This window comes from Danio rerio, chromosome 24 (assembly GCF_052040795.2).
Source record: "Danio rerio strain M-AB ecotype USA chromosome 24, GRCz13ab, whole genome shotgun sequence".
Lineage (NCBI taxonomy): Eukaryota > Metazoa > Chordata > Actinopteri > Cypriniformes > Danionidae > Danio > Danio rerio.
This window is the reverse complement of record NC_141044.1, coordinates 29,278,081-29,303,201: the sequence shown is the minus strand read 5'-3', so window position 1 is coordinate 29,303,201 and position 25,121 is coordinate 29,278,081. Positions and strand designations below refer to the sequence as shown.

The 25,121-nt window shown below is 34.3% G+C and overlaps 1 protein-coding gene across 13 annotated transcripts in view; it reads right to left on the bottom strand.

Annotated features, from left to right (window-relative positions):
- Window positions 1-25,121, bottom strand: part of map3k15 (mitogen-activated protein kinase kinase kinase 15) — a 72,896-nt gene that overhangs the window by 33,094 nt on the left and 14,681 nt on the right. For 8 of the 13 annotated variants that reach the window (XM_087309626.1, XM_087309627.1, XM_087309628.1 and 5 more), the window contains 16 exons: window positions 24,104-24,272; window positions 23,909-24,015; window positions 23,602-23,772; window positions 20,466-20,578; window positions 20,182-20,341; window positions 17,749-17,899; window positions 17,554-17,661; window positions 17,423-17,472; window positions 13,322-13,417; window positions 13,130-13,217; window positions 11,533-11,666; window positions 10,824-10,951; window positions 10,618-10,748; window positions 9,180-9,285; window positions 6,338-6,495; window positions 3,567-3,750 (listed from right to left, as the gene is read on the bottom strand). In XM_087309626.1, the coding sequence (XP_087165752.1) occupies window positions 3,567-3,750; window positions 6,338-6,495; window positions 9,180-9,285; window positions 10,618-10,748; window positions 10,824-10,951; window positions 11,533-11,666; window positions 13,130-13,217; window positions 13,322-13,417; window positions 17,423-17,472; window positions 17,554-17,661; window positions 17,749-17,899; window positions 20,182-20,341; window positions 20,466-20,578; window positions 23,602-23,772; window positions 23,909-24,015; window positions 24,104-24,272 (2,054 nt within the window). Of the gene's footprint in view, window positions 1-3,566; window positions 3,751-6,337; window positions 6,496-9,179; window positions 9,286-10,617; window positions 10,749-10,823; window positions 10,952-11,532; window positions 11,667-13,129; window positions 13,218-13,321; window positions 13,418-17,422; window positions 17,473-17,553; window positions 17,662-17,748; window positions 17,900-20,181; window positions 20,342-20,465; window positions 20,579-23,601; window positions 23,773-23,884; window positions 24,016-24,103; window positions 24,273-25,121 lie in introns of all 13 variants that reach the window. The other 5 variants (XM_087309634.1, XM_087309635.1, XM_087309637.1 and 2 more) reach the window with 1 other exon arrangement.

Here is a 25,121-nt window from a genome sequence, read left to right as displayed (position 1 = left end):
GAGATAAGAGCATTATTGAGCAGGTTCACATGCAAGCCACTACATATATCACATATAAGTTCATATTTGGATTCTACATATATAAATGTCATATAAGCAACATGCTTTTTGAAATATTGCAAATGGGGTCGCTTTTTTTTTTTAATTGTTACTCAATTATAAATATGTACATACTGTATATGTTCAAATATATTAGGTATATTTATCCATTATATATATATATATATATATATATATATATATATATATATATATATATATATATATATATATTTATATATATATATATATATATTTATATATATACACAACAGTTCTGTCTGGCTTTCGAATCTAATTTGCTAATAGCTGTATGATATATTGCAATATCAGACAGCCTCTTCACTCTTGTGTATTCCTGAGTGGTTCCACGAGTGGCGAGCAGAGGACTACAGTTTGACAAATATTGCAGCTGTTGGACAACATAATGCACTTTTGAGTCTTTTATAGGTGAGAATGTAGCTGTTTAGATTGCATCTATGAAGTTTATTTATAAGGATAGTGCCTATTTTAAGATGTTGATCATTTTGCAGATACAGCGTGTCGGCTGTATTAGCTAGTCATATTGAGCAGAGCAAAGATGGTTGACATTGTCCATCCATAAGATGGTGACAGAGACCGCATAATAAGCCCTCACAGGAGAAAAACTCAGCATAAAACTACAAACTACAGCCGATCAAATCATTCTAAATTAGGTAAGTGACTTTCTAAGTTGATCTTTCTCTTCTGTATGTTGTAGTGGTGTATTTATAGCATAGTAATGGAGTAATTTGTATTGTATGGAGTGTGAGATGAGACTCACATATCAGGAATGTTTGTATTTTGTGTTGGCCACTCTGTAAAAGCCTAAGTTACTTTTTTGTTTGCCCTCTGTTTGTTTTTAATTAAATTTCTGTTTTTGCTACTGCAGACTAGTTCAGTAAAAAGAAAGAAAGAAGAAATGCCTGTATGTGTTTAGTGTTTTTCCTTATCGCAAACACAACAGTAGTGTTTGTGCTGCTTTGGCTTTTTCGGGGTTAATTATTGTAATGTCCCGATTGCAACAGGGAAATACTGGGAAATGTCTATAGACTGATGGCATTTCATGCCGTTCAGCCTAATAATCTTAAAATGTCAGCAAAATAATCACCTCTTTGTCATCACTTTAGATATTACGCTAGAGAATCATTCAAATACTAGCTCTAAAGTGACGTTTGTGAACTGGCAATGGTTTCTGCTGTTCTGATGTCAGCTGCAGATGCGAATAAATGTAAAGCACTTCCTCGTACAAAATGGTTTTTAGACTCTCGTCTTTGATTTTCTTTTTTATATACATGATTATGCTTTCAAATTGTTGTATAAATGCAATATCACACTTGTAGCACTGTGATATAGCTGTATATCGTCACTGGTGAGACACTAAGGCACTTGACTTGCGGCCTCGTGCCAAAGTACGCCTCCCACCAGTGCTGATATACAGCCATATCGTGCTGCTACGAGAGTAATATTGCTCATTCATATATGGCCTTATATGAACACATTACATATATGCAACACATTTGAAATACTGCAAAAATAGTCACTAGTGTAGTTTAACATTTGACTTATATTTGATACATGTGAAATCCAAATATGAACTTGTATGTCATATGTGTCATTTGCATATATTGCCATAACAGATCTCTGTAAGAGATTATTTTCGAGCAATGACAAACAAAATGTAACAATTTGCATGTCTATCTCTGTATAAGACTATAGTAGCCTGACTTTTGTAAATGTGTGTGTGTATGTGTGTAATTTTCATTCTAACATTGTCATTTTATTAAAATTACAAAACACAAATCAGTTCTGAGTATTTGTACCTTAAATGGCCATAAAATCACTGCATGCATTTCAGCCTCGTCTACCCATTCATGTGCCTTTGAATATGCGTGCCTCTGTTGCCTAGCAACCTTCTGATGACAAAAACATAACTTTCTGTTACGTCTTTTAGACTTTCAAAAAGAACATTTTCACTGCAGTGAAATAAATAGACTTTGCTCTCTTGCTTGACAGACAAAGTGAGTGTTGCATGTTCTCAGGCAGTCTATAGTAACCAGTACACAATTATAGTTTATATAAGGGCTGCATGATATTGGAAAAAGATGACATTGCGATGTTTTGTTTTTCTGCGGTATATATTGTGAAATTAATATAATTTCACCGGATGACTTAAATAGATTTATTTGGAAAGAATTCATAGTCTTATATTGATTTTGTAGAACAAATAATCTGCATGAATTAAACAGATAGTGTTTTTTGGAGAGTCTAACAGTATTTGGGTAGGGAAATGAATTAAATGTGAATAAATAACACTGCATATAGTCTTCATTTTATTAAAAATAACTACTATTATTTTTTGATAATACTACAGATGTTATAAATTCTTATACACAAATGGTTTAAAAATACATGTGAAATCTCATAGGCCAGTCACAGGCCTGAAAAACAAAGAAAACAATCAAATGAAATACTTTTACTCTAATAAGGTTAAACTTCACAGTGACCCCACACAATGTGACTCAAAACTAAATTTTCCAAATAAATGAGTAAAATAAAACTGAACTTAAACATAACTGGCATTGCAGATCCTGCGATGTGACTATTGTGGATTTGCACATTGCAATATCGATGCTGAAACGTTTTATTGTGCAGCCCTAGTATATATTATTAAAAAAGATTTTAAAAGTTAGGGTATATGACTTTATAAAATATAATGACAGACACTCAAAGCTGGGGGTTCATTTTGCTCTGGTGACCCCTGATAAATCAGGGACTAAGCTGAAGGAAAATGAATGAAAGAATGACATTCAAAGCTTGCTAAAAGCTAATGCTAAAATGCTAAAAGCATACAAAGCTACAAAAATCTCAATACTAGCTTCGAGTTTTGAACAACTTCAAACTGCATGAGACGAGAATACATTTTTATAAGTCTTTGGTTCAGCAAAGCATCTATTAGAGTGTATATTTCCTCCCCTAAGTTACTGCAAAACACTTTTTCTGTCACATATCGTATATACGCACTTCAGTAAACCCACAGAAAGTACATTAAAGGGATAGTTCACACAAAAAATGACAACTTGCTCAACCTCAAGTGGTTATAAATCTTTTTTTCTTCTGTTGAACACAAGAGAAGATATTTTGAAAAAAAAATGAAATCCTGTAATTGACTTCCATAGGAAAAACAAATAATATGGATGTCAAATCTTACAGATTTACACAATTTTTTACAATATTTTTTTGTGTTCAAAGAATTGAAGGTTGTGTAAATGATGACAGAACTTTTTCATATTTGGATGGACTATTTCATGAACTATAAACTATCATTGTAAAGCATTTATGATCATACTGATAAAAGAAAATGTGTAAACAGGTTTTCACAACCACTACATAGCCCAATAAATAATCCAGTACATTGTTGGCTTATTAAGGATAATCAGGTTAAGAATGTGCATGTAAACACACTCATTGCAGATGAACAGTGTGTTTGTTTTGGTCAGAAACATTACCTGAGGGTTTGAAAGCGATCTTGTTCTTCTTGCCTTTGATGTTCTGCCGCAGGAAGGGGTCTTTGAGCAGGTCGCCGGCCATCGCTCGTTTATTGGGATCAGGCTCAAAGCTGGACAGGATAAAGGATTTTGCCTCCGACGAAAGAGACTCCGGGATCTCCGGATGGATCTTAAACATGCCCACCTGATGCAAAAGAGAAGAGGAATGGAGGAGATGAGGTTTAATTAGAAATTTGATTAATATCCTATTAAGATGCCCTATAAGATGAATAAGTCTATTAAGATTAAAGAACAGTGTACCATATTTTACAACAATATTTTATTTTACATTATTTTTTCTTTAAATAAAAAAATAAAATATATTAATATAATATAATATAATATAATATAATATAATATAATATAATATAATATAATATAATATAATATAATATAATATAATATAATATAATATAATATAATATAATATTCATTAATTCATTTTCTTTTCGGCTTAGTCCCCTTAGTCCGCCACAGTGGAATGAACTGCAAAACAACACAAAACAACATGCAAAAAGTAATGTGTTTCTCTAATTTAATAAAATCAGACTGAGATGATCCATATTTTTTTTTGTAAAACTAATTTTATTTTATTTAGTTTTTTTGAATCAATAAATATTTATAGAATTATCCTTTATAAAATAAATGGTAAATATCTTAGAATTTGCACTAAATGGAATTTTTCTTAAGTATATTCAATTATATTTAATGCATAAAAAAGCAACAAATTACAGACACTTAATTATACCATTATATTTTTAAATTTAATTATTGTTAATTATATTGCAAACATTTTGTATTTGAATTATTTACAATTTATAGGACTACACATATACAATTATCAGCCCCCGTTTATTTTTTCCCCAATTTTTGTTTAATGGAGAGCATATTTTTTCAACACGTTTCTAAACATAATAGTTTTAATAACCCATTTCTAATAACTGATTTTTTTTTTATCTTTGCCATGATGACAGTAAATAATATTTTACTAGATATTTTTTAGACACTTCTGTACAGCTTAATGTAACATTAACAGGCTTAAATAGGTTAATAAGGTTAACTGGGCAGGCTGGGGTAGGGTAATTGTTATTGTAAAACAATGGCTTGTTCTGTAGACTATTGAAAAAAAATAGCTATAGGGGCTAATCCTTATTTAATCCTTAAAATGTTTTTTTAAAAATAACATTTAAAAAAATGTATTTTATTTTTGCCGAAATAAAACAAATAAGACTTTTTCCAGAAGAAAAAAAACATTATCAGACATACTGTGAAAATGCTCTGTTAAACATAATTTGAGAAATATTTTAAAAAGCAAAAAAAAAAAAATCAAAGGGGGGGGGGGGTCTAATAATTCTGACTTCAACTGTATATTTGCAGCTAAATTAACTGGGGTGCATTTCTCAAACAACAATGTAACTCGAGGCTGAACTATCATAGTACGATGCATCATTTGGGAAAAGAACGATGTAGTGATGAGTTTCCCAAAATTGTAGTTTCTCTGTCGCAGATTCATCATTTAAACCACATTAGTTATGACATAAAACGTCCATAGTGACACTCTAAACTACTTCTTTAATAAAAAAAAACATCATTTTTGTGCAAATTATATTGTTTTACACATATGCATAAAAAAATCCAATATTAGTTTTGGATGCACTGAAATTGAAATAATTGAAATGTATGTACTCGACATATTTAGTACCTACAGTATGTTTCCTTTAAAAATGTTAGTCCATTTAAGATTGAAGAATCCATTTAAAATCACTAAGCTAACATGTATTCCAATCTCATATATGAATCCTTAATGGTCGTAGGCCTAATTTACAGCAGGCTATTTATTAACAAATGAAAAAAATACTTAATAATAATTATTATTATTTATTTATTTTTTATTTTATTTTTTTCAATTCGACACATTCAAACCACTGCAGAAATGTTCTAACCAATAGGCCCATGTCATATACAGTACAGTAGGCTACAGATACTGTATATTTATTATTAAATAACCTACTATAAATTATAATCATTAACGTATGCTATATATTTTTTGCTTTGGAGACGTAGCATAAATATCACTTTTAAATAATTGGTCACCTATAGCTTTCGTTATGCTGTTCTTCAAAATGGCATAAATGTTTTCAAAGTGCACTACAAAGGGTACACAATTGTCAATATGAAGATCACTAAAAATTGAACTGTAAAACTACTTTGAAAGTGAATAACATGCAAGAGAGATTACTTCAATGTATTTTTTTTTTAATAATTTCAAGTTTAAATGTTAGAAAGTTTTAAAGGAATGGGTCATAGGCGAGATAACTGGGAATAGAACACAGCCAAGAACTCTGCTTCTAACTATAGCTCTAGAGGTGTAGCTGCAAGTGTACAAGTTTGCGATGCAGTTTGCAAATGTTTGTTGGAACAACAGATTTGGGAAATGCCAAATCAACGAACTATGTTTGTAACAACGGAACTTGCGACCTTGGTTGGCTAACGATGGTTTTTCTGAAATGGACCCCTGTACAATTAAAAAAACAACATATATTTAATGATTCAGTTAAATTTATAACAATTTAACTATTTTAAAACTACTTCAGCACTATAATAACTGTTCAACATGACTTATAAGTTGCTACACTATTCATATGTTAATGGTTTTTAATGTCACTTTCAATCTTTATATAAAACTCAAGCTGCTATACGTTGCATGCATTCTTAACAATCTTCATTAATACCTTAAACATGGCGGCCTGTGGCTCTCCCAGCTCATGGAAAGGAGGTTTGCCTGTCGCCATCTCAATGATGGTGCAGCCCAAAGACCAGATGTCAGCAGGGGCCCCATAACCTCTGGGTCCCTTATCGATGATCTCAGGGGCCATATACTGCAAGGTGCCTGGACACAAATTTGCAAGCAAACCGTCATTAGGCAAGAATGCGCTTGTGACAGGAAAAACTAAATAAAAGACGGAGAGCAGAAGTGCTGAGGATGAGCGCACCTGCCCTGATGCTTCAGCGCTCACTAATGAAACACAAACACACTCCTGTCGCAGACACTATGCTAATCTAATTACTCTCCCAGAGGAGACATTCTCAGGTTACCAGTGATGAGCAGTCGTAATCACTCGCAGTGCTGAAAACAACACTGTCAGGAAATAAGGGTTATCTAAGCCCAGGAAAGGTGAACCGGTTCATGCCAGCGGTTTGGTTTGCCAGCTGGCCCAACACTATTTTTGGATATTTTAGATATTTAACTTTTAATAAGGAATTAATATAACTTTTCGTGAAAAATTATTATTTTTTGCCATTACAGGTATTTTAAGTAAGGGATAATGCACATCCAGCCGGTTGTGTTGTTGTATAAAAGACTAAAGGGCTTTATACTGAGTTAACAACAGTCTGGATGTACATTATCCTGCTTAATGGAAGACTCCACTTTTTTGGACATCAATTCAATTCAGTATCAATATCAATTCAGCTGATCTCCAGGTCTGGGGGGGGGTCACTTTTAGCTTAGCTTAGCATAGATCATGAAATCATATTAGACCATTAGCATCTCACTCAAGATTAAAACAAGATGTCCTCGCTGTAGTGTGTAACCATGATGAAGTACTGGACCAGGCCCACTACGTAGTGGACATTGTATCGCCCACTAAGATAACACCCATGCTACTGTGACGGTTGGGTTTAGGGTTGGGGGAGGTGTAGGCGATTGTTCATTACGTAGTTGACCTGGTCTAGTACAACATCAAGCTGCGAGCTGCAGTAAGGACTGTCTCCAAAAAAATCAAAAAAGAGCTTTGATATATTTTAATATAAAGCTTGACACTTCTGTAGGTACATCAGACAGACAGAAAATTAAAAGTTGTAATGTTCTTGGTCAGAGGTGGGCAAACTCGGTCCTGGAGGGCCGGTGTCACTTTTAGCTTAGCTTAGCATAGATCATGAAATCATATTAGACCATTAGCATCTCACTCAAGAATAAAACAAGATGTCCTCGCTGTAGTGTGTAACCATGATGAAGTACTGGACCAGGCCCACTACGTTGTGGACATTGTATCGCCCACTAAGATAACACCCATGATACTGTGACTGTTGGGTTTAGGGTAGGGGGAGGTGTAGGCGATTGTTTATTACGTAGTTGACCTGGTCTAGTACAACATCAAGCTGCGAGCTGCAGCAAGGACTGTCTCCAAAAAAAAAAAAAAAGAGCTTTGATATTTTTTAATATAAAGCTTGACACTTCTGTAGGTACATCAGACAGACAGAAAATAAAAAGTTGTAATGTTCTAGGTCAGAGGTGGGCAAACTCGGTCCTGGAGGGCCGGCGTCCTACACAGTTTAGCTGTAACACTAATCAAACACACCTGAACAAGCTAATCAGTGTCTGCAAGATCACTAGAAATCTATAAGCAGGTGTGTTTGATTAGGGTTGGAGCCAAACTGTGCAGGACACCGGCCCTCCAAGAACGAGTTTGCCCACCCCTGTTCTAGGTCAATATGTCTAGGAAATATACTCTTAATTATCAAGAAACATTGCTGCCGTACCATAGCTAAAGCATGCACAATAATTACTCAGCACTTGACAACATTACCCAGTTAACTAGGTAACTATATTAACATGTAAAGTGAACACTGTAAAAGTTCTGAAATTATTTATTTAATAATGGGTTATTTTACCCCAAAAATTATAATTTACTGTTGATTTTTCTTTAGTAAACAATAAAGAAGATTTCTTTTATTTACTTTTTTTTGGTTGTTCATAAAATGCAAGTAAACAACTTTGAGATTCTAAAAAAAGTCAGGCAAAATTAATATCTATGGCTCCTGCTGCTACACAGAACTGTTTTGCTTTATAAGAGCTACTGTAATTGAATCATCAGGAGCCAAAGTTATATATCTTGTTTTGCTGTTGTTGTTTTTCTCAAAGTGCAGTAAGTGCTAACTTACATCTTATAAATCACCAAGAACCTCAGATTCTGCAAAAAAAAAACTTTTTTATTCTACTGAAGAAAAAAATGATTGGTAACACTTTATTTTGATGATCCATCTGAATATTAGTAGACTGTCTGCTTAATATATGTTGATACTGCTTCTTCAACAGACATTTAACCGACTATAAGAAACTTTGCAGGTACATGTCAACTTACACTAACCCTAACCCCAATCTAACAGTCTACTTATAATCTGATGAGAATTAGTTGGCATGTAGATGCAATGTAACTTAAATTCAACAAATGGACCATCAAAATAAAGTGTGACCAAAGTCTTCAACACATTATACAGCTTGAGATTGAGTAAATGAATATCTAATTACCATTTTTGATCAAACTATCCCTTTAATACATTCTGACTGAAAAGAGCAGGTGCCAGACACTGAAAGAGGGGGATTGGAACTCCCTCAGATGCTGTTTGGCAGGGCTAATGAGAGACTAAACTTTAACTTAACCCAAAAACCCTGACAAGGCAAGACCAGCAGACTGTATGATGATTCAGGACACACAGCACAGGTCAAATGAAAAACCAAGAGGGTCAAATTCTGTACCTAACAAATAAACAAAAGTGAAAGAGTTACTGTACCAGTGAAGGTCTCAGTGCAGGGATTGACTCCAGCCAGTCTCTTTGACGTGCCGAAGTCGGAGATTTTCAACACGCCACTGTAAGTGTTGACTAAGACATTGTCTCCCTATAGAAAAATAGATAGTCAACATTGAAATATAAGCTACTGCTCAAAGTATTTATTTACTATTATTCTGATACACTTTACAATGTGTATTAGTTAATGTTAATTAATGCATTTACTAACACGAACAAACAATGAACAATACATTTACTTTAGTATTTGTTGATGTTAGCTAATGTTAGTTATTGAGAATACAGTTCGTTCATGTTAACTCACAATGCTTTAAGTAATGTAAATCAACTTGAATTTGGATGTTAATAATGCATTAGTTAATGTTGAACTATGATTAATAAATGCTGTATAAGTATTGGCCATACTTAGTTCATGTAAGTAAATACATTAACTTTTATGAACATTAACTAATGAAACCTTATTGTAAAGTGTGACCATTATTATTATTATTATTATTTTTAAAGAAGCCTATTATGTAACAAGGGTAAATTTATTCACTCAAAAATACTGTAAAGCAGTTGTGAACTATTATTGCAATTTAAAACAAGAGTTTTTTGATTAAATGCAGTTTGAAGGAAATAAATTGCTGTGATTCAAAGCTACTCCTGCCTCATGATCCTCCAGACATCATTATTATGTGTTATTCAGCTGCTCTTTTATGATCAATTATTATTGGAGGTCACTCATTAATAATAATTGTCATTAATAATTGTCAATGATGAAAACAATTTTCTCTGCTACATTTTACTGTTCAGAATTTTTTGATAAAATAAAGTTCAAATAAATTTTTTTTTTAAATAAAACCTTTTTTATGCTTGAAGAATTCAATAAGTCCTTGATAAATAACATTTTAGTGGTTGTTTTGTAGTGCATTTTTAGTTTCCACAATAATATGAAGCAGCCCAACAATATCAACAATGAGGAAAATAACAAGAAGTGTTTCTTGAGTAGCAGATCATCATATTATAATGGTTTCTGAAGGATCACGTGACACTGGAGTAATTATAATTCAACTTGAAACTACATTCAATAAGAAAACATAATAATATTTCCCAATATCTACAATTTTTTGCAGTTTTTTTTGCTTACAGCTTCACTATAAAAATGTTGGGTCCCACATGATCAATTTGTGTTGCAACAACATGAAAGCATTGAGCTCAACTGAAAAGTTTTTACAAATTTAAGTGGTCTGAACATAAAACAATTAAGTTGTTTATACAAAAACTCAAGAATTGTGTTGTTTTCATTTTAAATAGTTTAAACAAACAGCAAACATCATTTTGAGTGTTCTAAGCAGAAAACGCTAAAAAATATTGTAAACTCCTACTGATCCCAAACTTTTGACCAGTAGTACAGATCCAACACATTTGTGCCAGCTCTTACTTTGATATCCCGATGAACTATTTGGTTTTCATGCAAATAACGAATGCCTTCTAGGATCTGCCGAGTGTAAAAGATTATGGTGGCTTCTTTCAAAGGACCCCACTTTGAACGCAACAATGCTGACAGACTTCCTGTGGGGGTAAAAAAGATCAAATTTTAAGCTGTAAAGACATACTAGATTATTCATTTAATATTTGCACATGTACCTCCAGGGACCTGCTCCATGAAGATCTTGATATAGCCATCCTCTGACACTGAGCCCAGGTACTGAACTATGTTTCTGTGTTTTAGGTACTTGTGAAGGGCGATTTCCTCATGCAGTGGTTGGGAATACCTGAATGCATCACATGGATTAGTATTGCAGAAGTACATCTGAAAAAAATATCTTTATTTACTATTGCCTGCTGAAAAGACCATCTAAAGACCATCTAAAACATTGTTTATTCATTTGTATTTGATCAGCAACTTCTTATTAACAATTATTAATGAGTGAAACATGTTTTAAAAGTTTTAAATGTGCTGTTATAGTTGTTTTCATTATAAATTGGGCCATTAAAAAAATAAATAAATAAAAGGACTGTTAAAACATTTCTAAACCCATATGACAGACAACTGTTGTACATGTAATTTAAAAAAAAAAACAATTGAAAACAAGCAACACTGCAGCTTGTTACGCAAAAGAAAAAATTTCAAAACTATGTTTCATGTTCCATAGTTGAAAGAAACTCATACAGGTTTTAAAAACATGTGGGTAAGTGCATGATTTCCCAATTTGAATTTTGGATGAACTATCACCACCTGATAAAAATACCAGAATCCAAAACACAACATGCTGGCATGCTGGTGATCTTCTATGCTGTTTTTGTTTAGCTGTTGTTGTTATTTTTTTAGATGGGTTTGACTCAAGTCTCTCACCTGCTGTCTCTCTCAGGGATCTCCTTGATGGCAATGCGCACCTGATTGCTCAGGTCTCTCCCTGCGTAGACAACTCCATAGGTCCCCCTGCCCAGAACCACCCGGTCACCGTTCTCATTGTAGTCATACTCATACTGTAAGACCAATCAGGATGCAAGTACACCAATGTAACAATATGAGATTCTCCATGAATTTAAACATTACTATAGATGCACTGGTCGACTGGCTAGAAAATAGAACAGCAAGCATTTGCTCAAAAAGTTTTTGCTTTTGTAATAATTTTTACTTTAATTGATTACCTTTTAGGATTTTTTAATAAAAAAATATTTATAATAATTAAAAATATTTTGTCAGGAAACATTTAGAAGAAAAGTATTAATACATTATACTGCATACTGCTTTTATATTTTACAAAATAACTATCTATAATATATTTATATCTGCAGATATTCTACTTTGTTCGCTTCATACTGCATAAATAGAACATTAAAAAAGATTGTACTGTTAAGACTTTAGTGTTGTTAAAAGCTACACTAAACATCTACTGGTAATACATTATTTCTATATAGTTGCTCATCTATTGACTTCCTATAATGTGAGGCGTTTGGTTGAAACTTGAATGAAAATTCTACTGGATTTGGGGGGTGGGGTGGGGGGGTATATTTACTGTCTAATTATCTATAAGGGGAGCCCACTAATTTCAGATAAGTTTAGATGTAACTTTTTTTTGTAGATTATCTCTATATTATGCATCCTAAACACTAGCTAAGCTGCTTTGTTTACAGCAGTAACCCTGGAAGCACTGTAATAGTTTAAATAGAAAAATACAGTTTTAAATTTTTAAAAGCCATTTTAAGGTCAAAATTTTAAGCCCCTTTAAGTTATATTTTTTTTGATAGTCTACAGAACAAACTATCTTGATACATAAAACTTGCTTAATTACCATAACCTGCCTAGTTAACCTTTAATAACCTAGTTAAGCCTTTAAATGTCACTTTAAGCTGTATAAGTGTCTTGGAAAACATCTAGTAAAATATTATTTACTCATTAGAAATGAGTTATTAAAACTATTATGTTTGGAAATGTGTTGAAAAAATCTTCTCTCCGTTAAACAAAAATTGGGGAAAAAATAAACAGGGGGCTAATAATTCTGACTTCAACTGTATATATATATAAATAATTCAGTACTGATTTTTTTTTAATACAGTAGCTATGAAAAGTCAAGATTTGTGAATCAATACAAACTATGATCATAGTTTTCAATGGTAAAATAAGAAACTGTGACTTAAAGGGCCTGTTCACACAAAAATAAAAACGTCCACTTAGTTGCACTCATGTACACAAAACAAGATGCACTGAAGATTGATGAAAACAGAAGCCATTGACAACCATAGTAGGACCAAAATCAAAAAAGGCAATGATTTGTTTTTTCCAACATTCTTCAGTATATCTTCTTTCGTGTTCAACAGATGCAAGACACTCAAATAGGTTTGGAAACAAATGGAGGATAAGTAAATGATTCAGAATTTGAAAATGACAATATTTTTGGTAAACTATCCTTTTATGAAACAAATAGTTGAGTCTTTGAAGCTCTCACCTCCAAGGTGTCTCCGTCTCCTTCGCCCTCCAGCTCAACAGCATTTCCAGATCCATCTGTGATGAGCTCTTTCACCATTGAGCAGAACCTTTAAACAGGAGACAGCCATACAAAAATTAACCTTGGTGAAGAGCAAAGATTTGATACACATACAGAAATAATACAAAGTGATGGGTGTCATTGAATGCCAACCTGCCGCACTGGTCCTCTGTGGAGAAGTAGATCTGAAAGTCATCTGAATTATCATGGACGTACAGAAAGCAGCAGCGCTCATCAAACTTTGAGATACTGGGGAGCGAAAAGATGAAAAAATTGTTTTACATCTCTGAGACTATTAATAAACCATATTAAAATGAAAAGATTGGAGTTTCAGGTCCTAGAGGAAATAATCAGGAATGCCCTCATTTTAAAACGTTGGTACATTTATGTTATTTTTTTCTAATTAAAAAAACTTTGTAAATGTTACAGTACATCATTAATAATGTACAGTATAAAATAGATATGTTTAAATTTAATTCTGTGTTATTACTGTGTTATTACATATTTGTGATACTGTTTACATTTTTGAACCTTTTGTAACAGATCTTTTTATTATATTTTTTAATTTAATTTCCATGTTCATTCTCAGTTTTACTAATACTTCTATTTGGTTTGTCTAATATTATTTCACAGTTGCAAACACAATCTTTATTTTTGTAAGTCTGTATTTTAATAATATACATTTATAATGTATTTTAGTTTTCACTTTCAAATAAACATTAGACTGCTATTATTGCTTTTAAATGGTTACTTTAAATGGCATCCATGTATTAATCTTCTAAATTAAATTGGATTGGATTTTTTGTTTTAAATACTTTTGATATTATTTAAAGAGCCCTTATTATGCTTTAAGAGGGACATATTTTGGTTTAACAAATGGTTGACGAATCCCCCGTTGTAAGCATGTAGATTGCACTCGTCATAAAAATGTAGGGAACACAGCAAAAGGCTGGGGCTATAATGCTGAGGTATTTTTGCAAAAATAAACTTTAACCACTGACTATTGACAGCCTCATGTTTGGGTAGGGAAAATAACACTAACTTTCCCTCACACTTCAGAGCACAGCGTCTTCACGACATGATTCAACCGGGATCTGCTACAAGGTTTGTATTCCACTCTATCTTTCTATAGTGTTTGTTGGCAGGGCCGGGTCTGTGTTCAAATAAGCAGGGCTTGAGTTCTGTATCGACGTCATTATTAAGACGATTCATTTGAAGCACTGTAAGCCGATTCTTTTATAGATGAATCAATAGTTTTAAACATGGTGCACTTTCAGATTTAAGCCCTAGCTGGATATTTCACTTTACTTAGAGCTGTGTTACACACTGAATGGAAGTTCATTTTCAAAAACCCATAACAGGGGCTCTTTAATGTACATTTGTTTCATTTAAGCAATGTTACAGTATTACTGCAATTTATTTGCTCTATTTTTAATCCATGTCACTGTAATAACAAAATTTACAACATATTTTTAAGTTACAATTGTTCATCTGATAATTTTTTATTTATTTATTTTTTTACTGTAATTGGATATTTTGTTGATAAAAAAATAATTAGTTTTAGATTTAATTCAAATTAACAATAGTGAAGTGACTTTAATCTACATGCAAAAACTGTTTGCTTTTAAATATCTAATATCAACCAATATGATTAAAATAACTGTAAAATGTCCATTATCCAATATGATATCAGCACTATACATCTTTGTCAATAAAATCTTTGACTTTCGCTATGCTGATGATTTTGCCAGGTAGCAGAACTAGTTTCTTGAGTAACATCTTTTTTTGTTTATTTAAGAATAGCTTTCTGGTTAAACAAACCCACAATGAACGCTCCTAAATTCAAGAACAACAAACAAAAGACTTAACCCTCCTTAATCTTTAACCCTTACTTATGCTAAATGTTTTCAAATCACTCAATCTGTCCATCTATTAATCCCCCTACACAACCCAAACATTATTTTTCTAGACAAATTACTAGATTTGATCCAGGAATTCAGTCTTAGATAACCTTTTATCTAAAAAACAAATCATTTTAGGTTTGTGCTATAGATAATCCAAAAACAGTACATGGTGAAAACTGAGCGAGAGGTATGTTTGTTTTTATTTAATTTTTTATCCATCATGAAAATAACATTAAATTAACATTGAGGTCACATGGTGGCTTACAGCGAGAAGTTCGCTGGTTCGAGTCCCGTCTGGGTCAGTTGGCATTTCTGTGTGGAATTTGCATGTTCTTCTCGTGTTCACATGGGTTTCGTCCGGGTGCTCCGGTTTATCCCACAGCCCAAAGAAATGTGCAATAGGTGACTTGAATAAACTACATTGGCCGTAGTGTATGTGTGTGAATGAGTGTGTTTGGATGTTTCCCAGTACTGGGTTGCAGCTGGAAGGGCATCTGCTGTATAAAACATATGCTGGATAAGTTAGTGGTGCATTCCGCTGTGGTGACACTTAATGAATAAAAGGACTAAGCCGAAGGAAAATGACCAAATTAATTTTAACATTAACAGTATGAAAACACAGCTGTGGCTAAAGTTCTTTTGAGTTTATTGCATTTTGTATTCCCTATGGTACAGTAATCTCAATATAGATTCACAATATTGCTGTAGAAAGAGTATTTGGGGATATTCTTGGTCTGCTCAAAGAAAGGTTAGAATTAATTAGCCTTTTTAGTATTTATTTTAGTTTCATTCATTTTCTTTTTGGCTTAGTCCCTTTATTAATCCGGGGTCGCCACAGCGGAATGAACCGCCAGTTTTATTTTATGCAGCGGATGCCCTTCCAGCCGAACCCGTCACTGAGAAACATCCACATACACTCATTCACACACACATACACTATGGACAATTTAGCCTACCCAATTCACCTGTACCGCGTGTCTTCGGACTGTGGGGGAAACCGGAGCACCGGGAAGAAACCTCCGCACATGCAAACTCCACACAGAAACAGCAACTGACCCAGTCGAGGCTCGAACCAGCGACCTTCTTGCTGTGAGGCAACACCACTACTTACTGCGTCACTGCGTTGTGTTATTTTAGTTTATTAGTATTTATTTACATACTATACCTAAATTTGCTGTAAAATTCAGTTTGTTTTATTAATAGTTTAGTTTTTGGGGTAGTTTTTTAAACACATTTCTATGTATTTTTTACATGTTAAGTTTTAGTTTTAGTAAATGTATAGTTAACAGAACGCATCCAGTGTCAAACAGAGCAAAGTTTAGTGTTTGCACAGCTTACATTAACACTTGTGCAAACATTTTGATAATAAAAATGAAATATTTGTTTGAACAAACACTCAACCCAAAACCACACAAACGGAACTTAAACAAATAAAATTAAAAGATCTTTTAGACTTCTTCATATTAAAGATCATATATGCAGTTAAACAAGCCTTGTTTACATTTGTTTAACTCTAAGAAGCTGCAGGCCAGACTTTCCACCACAGAATGAGTGCTTATTAATCATTCATTCGTTTTCTTTTCAGCTTAGTCCCTTTATTAATCCAGGTCACCACAGTGGAATGAACCGCCAACTTATCCAGCACGTGTTTTACACAGCGGATGCCCTTCCAGCTGCAATCCATCTCTGGGAAACATCCATAAAGACTCATTCAAACTTATACACCATGGACAACTTAGCCTATCCAATTCACCTGTACCGCATGTCTTTGGACTGTAGGGGAAACCGGAGCACATGGAGGAAACCCACGCGAACACAGAGAGAACATGCTAACTACACACAGAAATGCCAACTGACCCAGCCAAGGCTTGAACCAGCGACCTTCTTGCTGTGAGGCAACTGCAATGCCAGTGCTTAATAATTCTGAAAATAATTATTATTATTGCTGCTAAGTCTATTTTATTTTAGTTGATTTTTAAATGGCTGCTCTTAGTTTCAGTTTTTCACATTTTATTGTGATTTATTTATTTATTTATTTGTTTGTTTACCTAATTTTTTCCAGTTAAAATGTTTTTGGACCAATGGTTTTAGTCTTAGTTTAATTTTTTGTTTACTAAAATGATCTTAGCTCAATGTCTTAATTCTATTAAGTTGCTGTTTAACATTCATTCTGTGAGGAGAATAATGACATCTCAATGAATACACTTTTAAAAACCTTTACTAATTGTTTACAATTTAACAGTAGTTAATCAAACAATTTGTGCAAAGCATCAAGTGGCATAGGAAAAGGGTGTATATGACAATGCAGAGTAAAGAAAATACAAGAAAAACTGATAGACAAAGATCTCACCTGATGCCTTTAATGGACGACGCAGTGAAGTTCCACTCGTGTATTCCCTTCTGTCACCAAATCAGTTAACAAAAATTAAACAATAATACACAAAACTATTTAGCCAACATGGTGTGAAATGAATGACTGACCGTCTCAGCGGGCGACACGTGCCATATAGACACATTCTTCTCTTCTGCTTCACTGTTAATCGATACATACGATGGCTGGTAAACTTTAGTGGGCTCGAGAATCAACACCTGTGCATTAGAAGAAACAACAAATCCATTAAACGTTGTCTTGATCTATATGTGTGTGTTTTTGGATGAGACAATCATGTGTGATACCGGAAAACGGAGGCCGTTGGTGGTTCCCTGTGTGGCCTCCACGATAATGTCCATCCAGAAGTTGAGTCTCTCTCTTTGAGGCGAGTGTTCAGTGTTCTGCTTCTTAAAATGCTGAATCAGCTGGAGGTTTTGGACCACTGACCGCAGGTACCTGAAAGGTGAAATAAATGTGAGTTGCATTAGCTCTTTTTAATTACCTTTACAGTTAAAATGGCAAGAGTAGAAGGTGGTGACAGAGTGTATGTCGAACATTGTTTCTAACAAATCCATAACAAATTTGTAAATCTTTAGATAATGAAAAAGAATAAACTCTTGTAATCTTATAATAAAGATTCTGTCCCCCAAATGAAAGTATATTCAGGAAATATGCTGATGCTTTAAAGCATTCATAAAATATTTAATAAATAATAAAGTGGTTTAACACAAGACTACTAATAAAACACAAGACTCATTAGTTATTTTGGGGTTGAGTAAGTGATAGAACATAACTTTCCTTTTGTGGTGAACTAACCCTAATAACTCTAATGCTTAATTGATTTTGTTATTGCAATTTTTTGGTGTATGTATAAAGCATATGTATACACAGTTACATGGGCATATTTTTTGAAAGTATATACTAAGAAATAATATTCGACTTTTTATGTGATAAATATTATAATAAATAAGGTTGCATTTTATTTTATGGTTCCCTTGTTAAATGTAACTATTCATTTAACAATATTAATATTATAGTAATATTAAATAATTGCATGTACGTACTATATAATTAGGGTCACACTGTAAAATATTTTAGGCCAGAACAAAAAAAATCATAATTCTTATTTTCTTTCGCTTTTTCTTGCTCACTCAACTTTTAAAAACACCAGCTGCACTGACCTCAAATTATTTGTCAATGACACAAAAACATTTAGTTGGGTCAAAATAAGATTATTTATTACTTTTCTGGAGAGGTGAACTACTCAGTAACAAAACTTTTTAGTTGTGCCAACTGAAATTTTTTGCCTGCAGAACTAGAATGTCGGGGCGTCACAGTGGTGCAGTGGGTAGCACGATCACCTCACAGCAAGAAGGTTGCTGGTTTAAGCCCCGGCTGGGTCAGTTGGCATTTCGGTGTGGAAGTTGCATGTTGTCCCCGTGTTGGCGTGGGTTTCTTCCAGGTGCTCCGGTTTCCCCAACAAGTCCAAAGACATGTGCTATAGGTGAATTGGGTAAACTAAATTGTCCGTAGTGTGTGTGTGTGAATGACTGTATATGGATCTTTCCCAGTGATGGGTTGCAGCTGGAAGGGCATCCCCTGCGTTAAACATATGCGGGATAAGTTGGAAGTTAATTCCGCTGTGGCGACCCTAGATTAATAAAGGGACTAAGCCGAAAATAAAAAAATGAATGAACTGGAATGCCTGAAGTTGAGCAAACAACAACAACAAAAAAAACAATCCTCATTTCCTTTTGATTTTTCATGTACTCAAAATTCTTCTTCTTCTTATTATTATTTTTTTCACTTTTAATTGATAGGACAACAGAAAGTATAGACATACATGGGGAGAGGAGCGAGGGGAAAGATCAGCATAGGACCTCAAGGGAGGAATTGAACTCAGGTCACCATGAACACCGAAGTGCCATGCGTTGACACAATAACCCCTACACCACTGGGGCCAACGTACTCAACTTTTGAAAACATCAGTTGCACTGACCTAAAATGTCTGAAGTTGAGTAAACAAAAAAACTCTTGTGTAAATTGGTACTAAGAAATAATACATTTTCAGAACAAACAAACAGTTCAATTAAAAAACAAAACTGAGACAAATGTTAACAAAACATTAGACACAGAATTTGAAACAGGACAGGACGTAAAACAACAATAATGGTAAACAAGACAAGGATCAAAACATGGCAGGACAAACAAGGAAAAATGCTTTGTAATGTATTATTTCTTAGTACCAATTTCCACAAGAGTTTTTTATTCACTCAACTTCAGACATTTTAGGTCAGTGCCACTGATGTTTTAAAAAGTTGAGTACACGTCGGCGCCAATGGTGTAGTGGTTAGTAGGTTGACACATGGCACTCTGGTGTTCATGGTGACCCTAGTTCGATTCCTGCCTCAAGGCCTATGCCGATCCTTACCCTCTCTCCTCTCCCAACACTTTACTGTCTATACTCTGTATTGTCCTATCAATTAAATGTGAAAAACAATTTAGTACAAAAGAAAACATTTTTGGTTCACTCAACTTCAGGCATTCCAGTTCTGCAGACAGAAAATGTTCAAAAAAAAGTTGTCAAAGAGTATTTCACCTCTCCAGAAAACTAATAAATAATATAATGTTTGATATTTTTATGACTTTTGTTCTGACACTGATATTTGTGCTTGTTAAACTGACACAAGAGCAAACATACAGAATGAATATTCCACAGGTGTCTTATATAAATCTACCATATAGGTGGTTTGAGCTTGAAGAGTTTCTCAGCGGCCTGCACAGCTTTGGGGATGTCATTGGCCAGCATGCTGACAGTAAAAAACTGTCCAACGTCCCAGTAGTTATTCATCTTCTCCAGACTGCCTTTACGGCCCAGCAGACTGTTCAACCTTACACCTGAGAGAGAAAGAGGGAGAGAGAGCAAGAGAGAGAGAGAAAGAGAGAGATGATGAGAAGGAAGCTGTGCTCTTAATGAAGTGACTGAACGGAAAAAAAAACAAGAAATATTTTTCCTCCTCACCGATCTTCCTGAGTTCTATGGAAGTCTCGAACTGCTGCCCGGCTACTATAAGCAGCACTGCTAGATTAATCCCTGAATAGAGCGTGGGCTGAAGCTCGAAACCTTTTCTATACCTGCAACACAAGCAACAAATAACAATTAGACAATATCATATTCTAAAGAGGTGTAATTGGAACTCTGCAAAGTCACAGCTGCAACAATGGCAGGGTCTCATAAAGTACATGTACATGTAGGTGGATTCCAGGATGCACATATTTGAAAGGTGTAATTTGAGTATGATTATGTGTGTATACTGGTATGCGTATCATTGTTTGTTTTGTAAGTATATACTGGAAAATTTCTATGTGTGTAAGTGGTCATTTTTATGGGGTAAACATTATAATACTTAATTGTGTAATATAGCAAATAAAAATATCCATATCAAAAATAAAAAATGCACAAAATTAATGTTTCTAATCAATGACATATTCAAGAATAATAATTCAAAATATATATATAAAAATTTTGATATATTTTTAATATAAATAAAAAAACATCAGTTGCATGCTGTAATTTGAGAGTGGCTGCAGCTAAAGCCTTTTCTACAACAAATACACAATAATTGGAAACGCACTGCCACAACGGTAAGGTCTTTGCCATTGGATTCCAGGCAACAACTACAATAAAATGTGTGTCTGGTTGTTAGTGCTTGTATTCTGGGTTTTAGCATGGTTGCTATACAAGGGTGTTCTGCCTGATTCATTGAATTGAATTGAATGTAGCTGGTAGGTATTCTCAAGAGTTTTCAATATGTAATATGCTTGCTTTTAGCATTTATTTCAGTATTTATTGCTGTTGCGGTCTCTGGGATTTCAGCACATTTACTGTGGTCACTGAGTGGTCTGAATTATTTTTAATATTAGGCATTGTTTAGCATTGTCCTCTGTGTGTTTTAGCAGATTTAATCTGGTTGCAAGAGGGTTTTATGGCATGCAACGCAACTTCAAGTATGTTTTAGTGAATTTATTAAAGCTGCTAGGGAGACCGATGCCTTTTTACTCCATTTACCTCAATGCAGCTTTTAGGTATTGTGGTTGTTGGGGTAATCTGGATGTTTACGGCACTAAATGTTTTGATAATCTCATATTAAATATGTTAATGTTTAGTGCAGCTGCTTTGTAAAATTTGAATTATTAATATATATTATGGGCTGTACTGTGATGCAATGGGTAGCATGTTCGTCTTGCACCAAGAAGGTCATTGGTTAGCCTTGGCTGGGTCAGTTGGTGTTTCTGTGTGGAGTTTGCATGTTCTCCCCGTGTTCGTGTGGGTTTCCTCCAGGTGCTCCGGTTTCCCCCACAAGTCCAAAAAAAACATGTGGTGTACAGTAGGTGAATTGGGTAGGCTAAATTGTCCTGAGTGTATGTGTGTGAATGAGTGTGTGGGTGTTTCCCAGTGATGGGTTGCGGCTGGAAGGGAATCCGCTGCATAAAACACGTGCTGGATAAGTTGGTGGTTGAATTGTGCTGAGGTGACCCCAGATTAATAAAGGGACTAAGCGGAAAAGAAAATGAATGAATGAATGAGTATATATCATTTTTTTTATCATGTTCTGTGTGTTTAGCATGGTTGCTAGGGCCTTTGAAGGGTCTTTAAAGCTAGCACATTAGAAGGGGTTACTAGGGTATTCTGGATGTTTAGTGCATGTCATGTGGCCGCTAGTTTTTCCTCTGGCTGTCAGCACATTCAATGTTTAAATCAGTACATGTAATGCCTTTTTCGAATATGTTCTAATTTTGTCCATTTTTTTTGCATATAACCTAGCCTTCTCTATTACTTATATATTTTTACTGCATTTAATGAGGCTAATAAGTAGGCCCATGTGGAATCTTCGCACGCAGAATTCTGCAGATTTTCAGCACATTTTCTTCAGATTTTTAGCCCATCATTAATTCTGTTTATTTACTTAAGCAAATGTGTTAATCTATATTTATTCAGTTTTTAAATGAATTACAGTAATATTATTTACTAATATGAAAATGTTCATCTGATTTATGTACAATGCCGTTTGTACAGTATTATTTTCTGTCTTTTAGTAGAGATATTATATGAGGACTTGCTTTGTTTAAAAAATAACGTGAATCTAATTGAATTTGTATTTTAAACATTAAATAAAAGTTAAAAAGATATTATTTCTTATTTCACATATTAAGGTTTTAGTTATGATACTCCCAAAATAATTCAGCAGAAATCCGCAGATTTTTACCAAAATTCTAAGCAGAGATAGCAAAAAACGTCTGTTGATTTCGTCTGGCCCTACAAGGTATAGCTTTGTTCGCTAGGATGTTCTGGGTGTTTCAATGTATTTAATGCAGTTACTAAGGTGTTTTTAGAGTAATTAATGTGGCTGCTAGGTATTCTCAGTGTTTTTTATTGTTTTTAAATATGTTACTATGGTGTTCGAGTCTTTTGCATATTAGCATGGATGCTGAAATATTCAGAGTATTTTGCTCCGGGCTTAAAGTATATGTACTCTGAGCATTTCTCTGCAGTTAATGCTGCAGCCAGTGTATTAGTATTTGCTGCTGATATTTTAAGCATATTAAATGCAATTAATGGGGTCTTTGAATGTGATTGATGTGATGCTGTACAGTACATGTTTTTATGTTTAAATACTAGGGGGTTTCAGTGCATTTAAAGGGATAGTTCACACAAAACTCACCCCTTACTCACTCTTTACTCATTTCAAACCTATATAAGATTTTTTCTTCTGCTGAACACAAAATAATATAGTTTGAAGAAAGCTGGAAACCAGTAACCATTGACTTCCATAGCATTTATTTTTCCAATTTTGGAAGTCAATGGTTTCAAGTTTTTAGCTTGCTTGAAAATATCTTGTGTTGAACAGAAAAAAAAATCTCAAAAACATTTCAAGTAAATAGAGAATATTTGTAATTTTTTTGCAATTCAATTTTTAAACTATCCCTTTAATGTGACTGTTCACGTTCTGTGTGTTTTAATACATTTAATGCTTTTGATAGTTACATAATTTCATGTCACTGCTTTTCAGCAAACTAAGGGACTTCCTTTATTTACTTATAAGACCTTTAAGCATCATAAAACAGTATGCTTCCAGCAGTGCATTAAACTCACTCACCACTGGATGGCGTTGTCTCTGTTCTTGGTGTCTTTACAGTCTGAGTCTAGGAAGATGTCTTTATATATGCGGCCACACAAGCAGAACATGTCAGGAGCAGGGTGTTCACACGATTGAAGAACCTGCAACATCACACGCAGCGCCTGCTCTCGATCACCAGGGCTGTTTCGTCTGAGTTTGCACACACACACACACACAAATATAAATGCATTTTTTCCTGAGATCAAATCAGCGTATAAGATAAATGTCTGTTTGCCAAGCATATGAATAGGAAAAAATATACCACACAATGCAGATTTGTGGTCACCTATTGAGCGCAAAAGCATAGTGGAACTGAATCATGGGCTGGTTGGCCAAGTCACAGGTGGGCAACATCTCAATGGTCTGCACCAGTTTAACCATAGCATCATAATCCTGAAAAAAAACATCACCAAAGCCCATTAAAACCAGCAGTACAGCTATTAATGATATTTTAAATGTTTTGATCTATTCTACACCATACCTGTATGTCTCTGTAGGAGAAAAGCAGGTTCATGACAATATCTTGAGTCAAAACCTCAGTGTTGTCGATGCGGAGTTTGATACGGGAAAGCTCTTTGGCCAGCTCCTCACCCTGGTATTTATCTCGAGCTTTTCGGATGTCATTCAGGAGTGCATCTTTGTATGAAGCACTGTAGGAATTAAATGTTAGTGATGCATTGATATGAAGATTTTGTCTGATACTAATAACTATTATACAACTGTGATATACACTCACCAGCCACTTGATAAGGTACACCTGTCCAACTGCTCGTTAATGCAAATTTCGACAATCACATGGCAGCAACTCAACGCATTTAGACATATAGACATGATGAAGACGATCTGCTGCAGTTCAATCCGAGCATGGGGAAGAAAGGTGATTTAAGTGACTTTTAACTTGGCATGGTTGTTGGTATCAGACAGGCTAGTCTGAGTATTTCAGAAACTGCTGATCTACTGGGATTTTCACGCATAACCATCTCTAGGGATTACGGAGAATGGTCTAAAAAATTTCCAGTGAGCCGCAGTTCTGTGGGCGCAAATGTCTTGTTGATGCCAGAGGTCAGAGCAGAATGGCCACACTGGTTCCAGCTGATAGAAAAGCAACAGTAACTCAAATGACCACTCGTTACAACCGAGGTGCACAGAAGAGCATCTCTAAATGCACAACATGTCCAACCTTGAGGCAGATGGGCTACAGCAGCAGAAGACCACACTGGGTGCCACTCCTATCAGCTAAGAACAGGAACCTGAGGCAACAATTCACACAAGCTCACCAAAAAGGCCGTACTTAAAAGGCCTCCATAGTCACCAGATCTCAATCCAACACAGCACCTTTATAATGTGGTGGAAAGACGAATCGCATCAATAATGTGCAGCTGATAAATCTGCAGCAACTGCGTGAAGCTATCATGTCAATATGGACCAAAAACTCTAAGAAATATTTCTAGTACCTTGTTGCATCTATGCCACAAAGGATTAAGGCAGTTCAGAAGGCA